At 37.7% G+C, this 12,987-nt stretch overlaps 1 protein-coding gene across 2 annotated transcripts in view; it reads right to left on the bottom strand.

Annotated features, from left to right (window-relative positions):
* Positions 1-12,987, bottom strand: part of PTPN3 (protein tyrosine phosphatase non-receptor type 3) — a 132,709-nt gene that overhangs the window by 88,965 nt on the left and 30,757 nt on the right. Inside the window, exons 2-5 of one of the 2 annotated variants that reach the window (XM_055799765.1) lie at positions 12,797-12,951; positions 2,169-2,276; positions 1,966-2,023; positions 824-902 (exon numbers count right to left, since the gene is read on the bottom strand). In XM_055799765.1, coding sequence (XP_055655740.1) covers positions 824-902; positions 1,966-2,023; positions 2,169-2,276; positions 12,797-12,934 — 383 coding nt within the window. In that variant the 5' untranslated portion in view covers positions 12,935-12,951. The remainder of the gene's footprint in view (positions 1-823; positions 903-1,965; positions 2,024-2,168; positions 2,277-12,796; positions 12,952-12,987) is intronic. The other variant, XM_055799766.1, reaches the window with a different exon arrangement.

The following is a 12,987-nucleotide window of genomic DNA, read 5'->3' as shown; positions in this document are numbered from 1 at the left end:
AAATACCATTTAACATGCTGTACTATTTATATTCTGAAGTGACCAAAATTAACAGATAATGAAAACATTACAAAAATGTTACAAAAATGCCCGATTAATGAGTGTCTGTGAATTCTGAACTCCAAATCATGTGCACTGAACAAAACAATTTTTCAATTAAAGCCTTGTGACAAATTAACTGAAAATTGTTTATAATTCATGTACCCCACCACCCCATAAAAACTGAGATAGGTTAAGAAAGAAAATGTTAAAGATCTACTATAAACTGAAGCGTTATCTTTGCATGTTGCAAGTAATAGGCAAATTAGACAACAAGAACCATTCTCTTTTCTTCCTGAAAAAAAGATAAACCTCACCCTCCCACACCCTCGGCATTAAAGCTACTACAGGTGTTCAAAACTGACTCTGTGGATACAAAACTTCCAACATACACTTAGGGCATACAGACAGCTTAATCATTGAACTCCCCTATTTTTTAATCATTGCATCTGATTAATTAAGGGATCAGAAAAGAAAGAAAAACATGCAATAAGTACTTAAAGCAACAAAGTGCTCAAAAAAGAAGGAATCCAAGGTGCAAATAAACCAACTGCCATCTTTGCACTAGGTTATACTCTGGCTGTGTTTTAGAGTTGTAGGCTCCGTATAGCAGAAACCATTCATTATAACCATCACATCAAGCTGTCAATTCCAAATATATTTGATACAAAGAGTTATGTCAAGTTATCTATCTAATGAAGCATAGTTTGCCAAGCTGTGGAGATGGGAAAGGAGGGCTTTATATATTCTTAGTTCATGGAAGTAAGTATCAAAAAGAAGTTACCTGGTTCGCTCTTGCTGAAGTGTGTTAGGATCAGGTATAAAAAACCTTACACGAAAACGAAGGGTGCAGGGAAAACCTCCTGCAATATTTTAGAAGAGCAAATCAATGTTTCATTTAATAAAAAGCCCAAGGTTTTTATTTCTATAGTTATAGAAAAATTACATGAACAACCACACAGAAATCTGATGCATTTTTCTCATGAAACTACAAGAAACCAGAAGTCTCTCCTGATCCCCCAACACCAGCTATGAGAAGAAAATACTCTCAAATATTGCGATGCTTTCATTTAAAGCACTTGTATATGCTACTTAACATAAAAGGCATTACTTAGTTAGCTTTGCCTCATAGGTATTAGAAGAGAAAAATGCAGCAAATATATCTGAAGTATCTCAATTGGGGTAACACTCAATTCTATCTTACATATAAATACAATAAATTAACATAAGTTCACCATGTTAACTCCATGTAATTTTATTTCAAGTCACACACAACCTGCAGCATATGGTAGAAGTAAGAGAGCTGAAAAACACAGCTCAGGTTTCACAGCAGAAATTGGGACAGTGTCACTCAGTCCTCCTAAACTGCTTTATGGCAAGGTCATGCTGGCCAGCCTGGTCTTCTTCATAAGCATTCTGTTACCCAAAGCTGTCTATAAACAAGATATACTGGAACAACACATGCACTTGGAAGTGTGTAGTGCTGGGGTTTTGTTTGCTTGGTTTCTTGTAAAAACAGAGTTATTTTTCCTTATTCTTCTTGAGACAAGAAATTATCAGAAAATAGACACGAAACTGGCTCCACTTCCCTTGATCAAAACCCCTGTTTTTACCTTCCCAATCAGGAGGAATTTACTGGCATCATGCTATCACTACTGCTTTCATGACCATGTTGTCCAAAACTGTTCAGAAGCCAGGGTTAGACAGCATCAAAGTTAGTGACCTACTAGGTCTTATTAGCACCAGATAGCAGTAAGAGATGCATAGAAAGTTCTGCTGAAAAGTTGTGCAGAGGTAAGACTTGCTCTTAAAGAAAATCTACCATCTGGTTGTACTAATTTACAAGAACTGTATTTATTCTAGTTATAAGAACACAGAAAAGCATGACTACACAGTTACAATCAAGATATTAAAAACAAGTCTTACCTTTTAACTGTTTTCTAATAGGTTTGTTTGGTTCAAGCCATCGCTGTGAAATGAAAAACTATTAGATAGATTAAAAATGTTTACAAATGAATACTGCTTATTTATGTGTATGTGTGTGCATAAATATGTGTGTATACATGCATGTGTATATAAATGTATACACACATATACATGCACACACATTTATTATTCACTATACTTACAGGTGAATCTACTGAAGTTTCATTTTGCTGTAAACCAAAATATTCCTTCTCTGTCACACCCAACTGGTTATAGGTCATATCCAACAAAATCTGTCCAGTGTCTTGTTTCTGAAAACAAGAAAACTTCAGAAGTGAAACTCCGCAATCCTTACACATTTCAAGATGCAAATAACCAAAATATATTTGTTTTTTTAAAAAAGTAACTCGTGAGTAAAAATAGCTGCTAATGCATTGGTTCACAGTTTCTCAGTAATAAGAATTTATTCCGATAAAAGTATCTTTTTTTAAGAGTCTTTCTTTCTAAAACACATTACACGTGAAATCTCGTAATATGAATTGACATGATCAAGCCCCTGAGGTTGGTCCAGCAACTTCATTTTGATCAGACAACCTCTCCCTTGACCACAGTCTTTAGGAGCAATGCCATTCTCCGGAGCTGTAACCTGCAAGGATGGGTTACAGCCACATGGGGCTGCTCTGGCCCCTTCTGTCACCACCAAAGCAGCTCACTGTTTTCCACATCAGCTGTCAAAAGGCAAAGTCAGTATACACTAGGATGGGAAAAAAGAGTAGGAGGATGCTGTGCTTCAACCATAGGATTCTGTATTGCAGCCTCAACTCCTGCCTGGCCCACAGCCTCCGCGTGCTCAGCTGCCATTCAGCCACACCACTTTCTGTCTAGACATCCCTCAAGACAGGTATCACGGAAGAACTGATGCAACAGGGAATTGCACAGGCTGCAGAGATCCACAATCAGAAGCACGGTATAATTCCTCCCAAACCAAACAAGTATCTCCATGCCATGGCATTGTGAACAGCAGATTAACCAACTTCTGCCAAAGAACACTGTGAACCAACTATATTATAAAAGCCCAACCACAAAAAGAAACAAACAAAACCCCCTCAACAAGGCTGCAATCCTAAATACACTAATACGTAATAAATAGCTTGCAAAGTTGTATGGCATTTTAGGGCAAGATTTTTATGCACAAAATTGCTGGACAGAACAAAAAATTACATCAGTTTGCTTGTTATCTCATCTATTCAAAAAATTACAGCATACTTATTTTTCATATATCTTCCAAATGTTACTCTTAAAAGCAGAAATAAACTGCACACATGCAAAAAAAAATACTGGAGAAAAATTATTTAGACTGCAAAGGACAAGCACTTTGTTCTGAAACAAACTTCTTAAAAATTAAGTTCTGATATAATTAAGGTCACAGAATCATGGAATGGTTTGGGTTGGAAGGCACCTTAAAGATCATCTAGTTCCAACCCCCCTGCCATGGGCAGGGACACCTTCCACTAGACCAGGTTGCTCAAAGCCCCATCCAGCCTGGCCTTGAACACTGCCAGGGATGGGGCAGCCACAGCCTCTCTGGGAAACCTGTTCCAGTGCCTCACCACCCTCACAGTAAAGAATTTCTTCCTAACATCTAATCTAAATCTGTCCTTTTTCAGTTTAAAGCCATTCCCCCTCGTCCTGTCACTACATCACTACCTTAGCACAAGTTCTGATTTCTTAAACAAATTTCTTAGGCTATCTATTGAAACAAAGGACTTAATGTATATTAAGCATGATAGTGGCCACATTTTTTGTGGATGGCAAGTCTTACTTATTCCATAAGACTGCTCACTTTATTAAGCCAATATTGTATTGAATTCTCTTTATCTACATCTTGTTTATTATAAAATGCTCAAGTCCTGTTCAGAAGACAGATTTGATATTTTTTTTTATTATTTTATTTTTAAACAGGGTACCACACTGTTGTAATGGAGCATTTTAAATAGTAATATATTCTATAGTCTTCCCTTTTCTCATAAAGGCATTCTTCCTGTTTAAAAGATGGGAAAAGAACAACAAAGACTCAAGCAAATGACACCCACTCGGCTTCCTTATTTTGGAGGACAGAATATTATCCAACATTTCCCTACTGCCAGAGCAGAACTCCTAGTAGCTCATTTGTGATTTAAATACTCAGTGTTTCTACATCAGGCTCCAGATGCAAGATAAGGTAACAGCAAACTGTTGGCCTGCCATGAAAAGTTATGCCCATTTTTCTGGGGCAAAGTCACGTATGAATAAAACAATGTAGGCAACACTGAACTCTTACGTATGAGACTACCCTTTCCCCTCCAACAGTCTCCCATCTTGTTTAACTTTCACAAAAACCAGTTGAGGTCTTGCAATAAACGCAAGTCCACTCAGGCCTGTAAGTCTGTGCAGCCATCAAAAGCAGCAGCTCTGTCCCCTCCTTCTTCCCCAGCTGCACATTCCTACTCCCCTCCTTTCAAACAGGGTACTGTTCCTTGGGATAGTCAAACCATGGCACTGATCAAACCCGTTTTTCTGAAATAGCACAGACCTAGACTCAGCTTAGAAACTTAAATCTCACTGGCAGGTAAGGACCACTCCTCATCACGCACAGCCACGATGCTGTGCATCTGTCAGGCAGTTCTGTCCAGCACCATCTATCAGGCAGGCTCCACGATGAAGACTAATATTTGCTAACAGAGATTATCCATACAGGTATACAAGAGGGCCCTAAGAAAATAGCAGATTATCCTTAATCCTCTAAAATAATGGGCATTTCCTGACATGAATACTTTCATCTTTAGCACTGCCTTACTATACATGCCACATTCATTTCCCCAGGGTTCATGTTTTTGTAAGCAGAATGTTTAAACACTTTCAAGTGACATCACATGACACCTGCACAACACAGAAGCATAATTGTAGGTCTATAGTACATACTTCTGACACAAGCTAAATAAAACAACTGAAGTTACACTGTGACCAAAAGCAGTAATTACAGGGGATGAGACTTTATGGAAAGAAAGCGTTCAGAAGCATCTCAGGTTTCATTACAAATGGAGCAGGAGAAGACCACAGAGGGCAGACTCTTCTGCTAGCTTTCTCTCTGAATTTCAACACTCCTGACTCCCCTCAGCCTCCTTTTGTCGCAACAGCATTATCTCCCAATTTCCCTTTCATTTTTCATGCTTGGTTCTTCACCCCAATTCAGGTGCCTCCACCTTCCCTCTCCCCTCCTCTCAGTTGCACCCCTTCCTCCCTCAACACACATGAATTGCTAAGCCTTTTCACTGCTTCTCTGTAAAGACAAGCAAGCTTCCTGCTACAGTGTTCTTGCTCAGCAGTTGCAGCTCTCTTTGAAACCTTCCTAAAGGTCTCCCAACCCTAAACCCAGCTGCTCATCCAGTACTGGTCTCCTCCATCTTCATATCTACTACTGTTTCCTTCTCTTCCTCCTCCTCCCCACATTTCCTATCACAAGAAATTTCCAACACTACTTTTCTGTGGCTCCAATTCTTGCCCTCTGGTATTAAAAGCACAACATTTCTTCCACAGTGCCTAGATCAAGCACTCACTCCACAAATCAAAGTTAGTTAGAAAATGTTATTTTAAATTGCTGAAGTTTTCTTCAATTGTTAGAATTCCTGAAGCTGAAGGTTTTTGTTTTTCCTGAAGAAAATCTGTATTTACTCGGCTTTAGCTTTAAGAAACACCTGAATTATTTTTCAGCCTATACACTTAAAAATAAAGTTGCCACACAGCTCATACTGCATAACCTTCAATCTATTTTACACATAAACAGTTTTGAGATCTAGGTGTAAAGTGAGGCAGGCTAAGAATGTCACATCACTGCTTTTGAATGCTGACATCCATTTCAATACAGTCCATAGCCACACTGTACTCTAATACTATGTGTCAAGTACTTTACAACACATCGTATTTTCACTCCCTTCCACCCTAAGAAGAGGGCAAAACAACATCAACACTGCTCAGCTAAACTGGGCATTAGAACCAAGTTCTCCTTAACCCTGTCAACCATTACAGCAAGTAAAGACAGTCTCAGCACGTCTCCTGCCTTCTACAATGAGATTTAAAAGAAGTAGTAATTATGCACTTTCCACACTAGCCTAATTAGCCACTGTTACAATGACACAAGCTCTTAAGATAATCTTAAGAATTTTTAAGTTTTTTCTACTAAAAAGAGGTTTGTTTGTTTCTACCTTGAAAAGAAAATTTCCATTTATTTAGTCTTCCTGGCACCTTCCAGTCCTTATTTTGAACTGTTAAAAGCCACCTCATAACCATGCACTGTTCACCTCCATTTACACGTACCTTGAAGTATATTTCACATTATGTTGGAGAGGCCAAAAATTAGTATTTAAAGCAGTCATAACACCTATTACACCCTGCCTGCACCACAACAATTTCCTGCTATATTTAGGGAATTTAGATTAGGCAAGTTTAATTTCTAGCAAGCTACACCATTTTGAAGAGAAAGAACCCCTTCATTATTTTTAACATCAAATACTGCCTAGAAGCTGGGGTGATCAAGACCCACTGTCCCAAGAACTGCATAAACATAAGCGAAGACTATTTGCTGTTTGGAGTAGAGAGGTAAATAAGCAAGTAATCCTTTTCAGTTTGTTAACTTCTACAAGGTAAGTGGTACAAAGGGACACTTTAAGAGGACAGTGCAACATACAGCACATCTCCCTGTCCCTCCGCTCTGCAAAAGCTTTGCCCCCACTTTCTGGCAATGATAACCTCACAGCTAAGCACCAGCTGAACTTTTCAGACACAATACCCATTGCCCCTCACATGCTGCTTGAGGCGATCCTTTCCTAACTCAGCCTGTAACAGTCATACACCAGCAAATAGCCTGCGTCCTTCAGTCCCAACATGCCTATGAAATTGAACTAAGTGCTACACTTTCTTTTAATCTCCACACTAATTTTACACAGCTAATTTATTTGCTCTTCTACTAACTCTGTCTTTTTCCTGGCATTTATTTACCCACCTGATGCTCTTACTCAGAGCGTGCAAGATTTTGTACAGCCGGAACAAACAGAGCAGCCTCTTCTTTCCTTAGGTCCAGACCTTTACAGAGTATCCTAGTTGCCCTTTCTATGCCTGCCTGACTGGAACTTCCCTCTTTGTGAGTAACCAGGATCTACATGTGACATTCCCTGGAGGGTGGCCTTGATGCCAAGACTAACACTGTTAGTACTTCCTTGACATTGGCTAAAGACTCCTGCCTGATGTGTAACAGCATTCACCTTTTTCAGAACAGTAACACATCAGCAGCTCAGCCTGAAACTACAGTGTTCTCCTCCTCTATTGTTTACAACTGAAAATTGAGCTTAGAAAAACACATTACCTCATCTTATGAAAGCTATTAGTTTACACTACTGATTTCCCTCACTGCAATTACTCCTTGTTCAAGATAGCCTATCTGCTACCTCATATTCCTGCCTCTTTTTTCCTTGTTAATAATGCCTTGAGTCTTACATTTTCGATTTACTAAAAAAAGATTCAATAGCAACACATAAAATTTGACAGTCAAGAACTCTATTAACACCCTTGCACTGTTTAACATCTCCTCTTCAGCAAGATCTACTGCCACCTCTTGAGCCAAATCCCTGCCCATCCCCTAACTCTTCTAGATTCCATACACTCCAGCCCAGTATTTTCCTATATAAAGGTCTCACAAAATATTTATCCAAGCCCACAGCATTCTGACCCACTGCATTTCCTCTGCCTCAAAAATGATTTAAAACAAACATACACGAGGTTAGTCATTGCAGTTCTAACCGGAAAAATCTCTCCTCCACTAATTCTTTCCTTCAGCATTTAATATTAAGCCAGGCCCCATGAAAGGCTAAGACTAACAACGGAAGTCAGATCACCTTCTAACTGTCCTCAAAGACATCATCAAATTTAATACTTTTACAGTTTTTCAGTCATAGAGCGTACTGATGTGCCTCAATATAAAAGTAAATATTTGTTGCCAGCCTGAAACTTAACCCAGCAGTTCTTTCAACATGAAGGAAACATATTAGCACTAAACTGTCTTGTATTATCAAACAATATCCAATAGGAAAACTTAGTGACAAAGATTCAACAATTCTGCATCATTGCATTTTACTATGAGAAGTTGAAAATTATAAAACCCGTACCCACAATCAAAAAGAACCTTTAAGACTTGTCTCTGCCCATTATTTTAAATGCAGCATTAGCAATTGTTGGTGTTAGCTGTAAAAAACATGTTCCTTCTCAAATACTGGAAGAAGGAGCTTAACTGAGATGGTGAGGAAGGAAAAACATTCCTTACAATTTGCATTTCACATTGTGCACCTTTTCTCATTATTACTGCTTAATCATTTTATTTCTAGAAGGGAACCCTATTACTAAAAGCTAAGTAGTCTAAACCCAAAAATCACAGGTACTGAGACATGAGCATCAACTCAGAAAGACAATGAAATACAGAAGTGATCTGACACTGTCAATTTTATTCCTACATAAAAGACAATTTACTGGAATTTGAGAGGTGTACTTCCCAAGTGGTCATTCCTGGTAAATGAGTCAATGTAGAGCAATAACAGAAAATTCCTGCAGGTTTATATCAGAAGTTAGAAATAAGTTTGCATTATTGCTCAATATACAGCTATTAAACATACCCAAACATGGCATGTGAGCACCTTCTGTCTAGATTAGAATGACAACTAACATTTTCTCCATGTGGAAAGCTTATGCATTACAGCTCTAGCGCAAGACAGAAGGAACACCAGAGACAGAAGTGAATTAACCTTCTCACAAAATTCAAACACCTGAAATGTATTGGGAGGCTTCAAGAAAACCCAGATATAATTAAAATCAAGTGCAACATTTTCTACCAAGTACAGTCAAGTCTTTGTCTCAGAAATGTTTCTGAAAGAAGAACATTTCCAACTCTTAGCTTATGTATACCTTCTGTTCTTTGCCTGAACTACGGACATGTTCCCTCTAAATACTGAAACACATAACGGGGGCAAGACAAGAAAGGCCATTTCAGCCTTGTGGAGTTCACATACATTTCTATTTGGCCTGTAAGTAATTTAGTGGAATGTGTCTGTCTGTGCTCCCATGTGAACTTTCATGATGACCTGAAAACAGCACATACCACAAGTTATACTGATTAACTCTTTGTGACACCATCAATACAAATTTCAGATTCACTGAAACTGTATCAACTCCTTCAAATGAAAACAACGAACAAAAAAGCCTGTAATTTCACTAATCAGCCAAAGCCAAAAAAAACCCAGGATAAAAATGGCACTGTTTCTTAAAATTAAATCTTTATTTACAGTTGGTCAGGCCACTGATATTCTCTGGTAGAAGTACTTAATAAGAACAAATCTGCAAGAATCAAGTTATGCAGCTATCTTCAGGTTTCTCAATAAATAGAAAGTCCCCCAGGTTATTTCTATAAGCAAAATCCACCTTCCTTCTTCCTTTGCCCAATATTAGAATATTTCGTTTTCATTCTTACTGCTACAGATAAAACCACTGGGAAAAGAAAGTACCACCAAGGAGAACAATAGAGACCTATAGCTATAAACTTGAAAGTTTCATAGGCCCATGCACTTTGCTAACAAAGTTTGATGAAAATCATCTGTGTGGGCTCTATAAAGATCCTGTTTCTACAGAATGAAAAGTCAGTCACATCTCCATTCTCCCTGTTCTCTAAAAGGTTCAGTATTTGGAGATACCATGAACATTCTACCATCATTTTAAAGATGTCATTTACTACTAGTTCAAAATATTGAAGTTGTTCTTCTCAATGTGTCAATAGATTGTAAGTTTGGACTGTTTATCATCTTTGTATTAAATTTAAATCCACCTCAAATTTACTAGTCTTGAGCTTCCATGCAGTGCCAACAAGATAACAGAAATGACAGCTTAGGAATATCTATTTGCATAAACTCAAAGCAAATTTCTCTCAAGTTTCTTCTTACCCTTGATGTTTCTTTTATTTGATGTTACTTTTCTATACAATCCTCCTTTGCCTTTTAAAGAAAGAAATCCTCCTGCAGTAAGAATGCTGTGTTCAGAGAGCTGATACATGACAAAACAATGCTCAGTATTCTTCAGCCTGTTGCCATTAGTATGGGAGAAGTCTTCAATTCCATTTATGCTATTAAATGGACAAGGGCAAAGCTGTGAGTATTCTGCTTTACCCCATTCACTTTCCACTATTTGCAGTAGAAAAGTATAATCCTGACTGTGAATGTAAAGCATACTTATGTATACATGAGTAGTACCCTAATGTTTAGTTTGAAGTGTAACATACATCCAAACTTAGAGCTTTCATAAATCACAGTCAGGTACCACTAGCCGATGAACATACAACCCTGAAAAATTCCCAACCTTAATTTACAGTTAATGTTGAAGCTCTTTAAAAGGAGAAAACACTAGAGACCTTATGCTTTAAAAGAGGTGATCCTATCCAGTTCCAATTCTCCAAAGTCAGACAGGAGATAAAAATTCAACAGATTTCAGCAATAACAGTAAAAACTGAGAAAGTACAAAACCAGACAACATATTTACAACATTCACAAGACATGCCTTTTTATCCATGTATCTTGATCTATGTCTAGCCATTTCAGAAAGCACCTTCATTTTAATAATCTATTGATACAATATTAATACATTGCTGTTAATTTGTCTTATGGATAATCATGCCATGTGATATGCATATTTAATTTCTTAAAAATATAGAATTATCAATTGACCTGGCATCCAGAAATGAATAAAGTATGGAGCAAAATCAGATCTAGAAACTAATGTATTGATATGAGAAAGAGTTTCTCTAAAGCAACACAGAACGACTTCACTAGTGGGGAAAATCAAAACTTATTTTCCTTCAGTATGTGCTTAGCTGATTCCCAGACTAACCACAGACCCGAGTTACTATTTGCTCACAAACGTAAAACTGAATGATGTTGGCAATTAAAAACACAGTCAGTACAAACCTCATGAAGCTGAATTTTTCTGTTAACATAAGCAGAACTTGGATACAAATTTTCCACAGCTGGCTCCAAACCCTTGAGAACTGGACCTTGCAACACAAGGAGAGCAGAGCAAAGCCTATTCTAAGGCAGATGTCAAGCTAAGATAATCAGGAAGGGCCATCCTGCCAGATAAAGCACAGGCTCCCTCAGTCAGGTATAAAAGCTCAGTACTCGAAGATCATAGACCTTCTGGTAAACCTCTTCCTTGCATTAGCCTATAACATAGCCATGCTCCCCATTTCTTTTCAATAAAGCAGTAATGGGACCTGCATTACCTCTACACCAGTTCAGCATTACAGCTGTAGTAAAGGAGGCTCTTCCAATTGATGAAGGACACAGGAGGTACCAGAAGGGACACCCCGGGGCTACACTGAAGGCAGGGAGAGAAGCCAGCTGGGTCTGGAGTTTCAAAATGGTTCTCAATTACCATATTGTACTCACTGCTAAAAGGATGAAATGAGAAGCAAAATTCACTTGTACAGTGCTGGACTTCAGGCCAAGTGCTAAATCTAAAGCTGTTTAAACACTTGTTTACAAGGAAGAATACACTACTAACGCATGGATTTCAAAAAGTTTTAAATCCCTCATTTGTCAAAGATCCTTGAACAGAGGGCAAGGGCAATTATGCTAGCTCATTGACGTAGGGCATGCTGGAGATGAACAATGGTAACTGTATACTTAATGTGTTGCTCTTTCTCTTATATACCGGCTTTCCTTATACTCCACTCCTCAGTCTTAGCTGCTTCATATATACGTACACACACATATATAAATATACATAGTATATAAAATATATTGAGACTAATTCTGTATATATTAAAATAATAAGCACCTGTTTACCTATCAAATCATTTCTATTTCAATAACTATGAGAACACTTCGTTAAATACAGTTTTCAGGTGAAGTTTTGAACCTCCAGTAAGAAAGCATTGCATTAATCTAGGATATCCAAAACAGCTTCCTCAGCAAAACGCTGCTTCTCAACTAGGGCAAACTGAATAAAACAAGTCTAATATACACAAATTTACACAATTATACTTAAATTCATCCACAGTTCTTCTGCATAGTCTGGTAATTCTGCTGAGAACTGATTAAAGAGTAAACGTATTTCCTTTGTCTTCATTTAAAAATGAACTAATACTTTTGATCAGTACTGAAGGCTATAAACCAAAATATTTAACACAATACAGTAAAAAATGTACAATACAAACCACCATTAATCCCTTTTCTCTCCCCACTCCCAGATAAAGAGACTACATTGAAGTACAAAAGACCGAACAGAACTGACCTACCAAGCCATGTCTTCCCTATTTTCATCACCTTTGCATTTCAGAAAAATGTGTAACCTCCTGTAGTGATGTCAGTACAAGACCTCCTCCTTTTAGCACTACCAGTCCTTTGACAGGAGAAAAGGAGGAGCAAATCTAAATTTAGGAGTTCCTTTTAAATATGAATTACTTATTCATAGCTAATAACAATCACCAGATCTGTTTCTTCATGGTTCCTATATTATACAGAAGACCTTCTCCTAGATACAATCTGAATGGCATGATTTCATTACATTTCAGCTGGTTGACTTTAAAGAAAATTACAATAGAACTTTAAAAATCCATTTCATAGCTAGTAATACTGCAATTTGTAATGGCAAAGCTACTTCCTCAACATCTTTTGGAAATCCCATGCCTCAGGGTCCCACATTTGATCTTCAGCTTTCAAACAAATGTCTATACGTTTAAAAAATAGTACTTTTCCAAACTTACGTTGACTTTGAAGCTTTGTACTGAGCCATCCAAAAAGTGAACGTTACAGATTATCTCTGATCGCGTTTTCTCTTTCGGTAGTTCCGATGCTCGTATGTTATTTATCCTCCCACCTAAGGCTCGTAAACGGGAGTTCATAACTATTGCTGAATAACCTATAAAAATAAAATTACATTTAATAAGAATTCTTA

This window comes from Falco peregrinus, chromosome 3, assembly GCF_023634155.1.
Source record: "Falco peregrinus isolate bFalPer1 chromosome 3, bFalPer1.pri, whole genome shotgun sequence".
Taxonomy (NCBI): Eukaryota; Metazoa; Chordata; class Aves; order Falconiformes; family Falconidae; genus Falco; species Falco peregrinus.
Note: the sequence above shows the minus strand (reverse complement) of the source record. Positions and strands in the feature narration are given on the sequence as shown.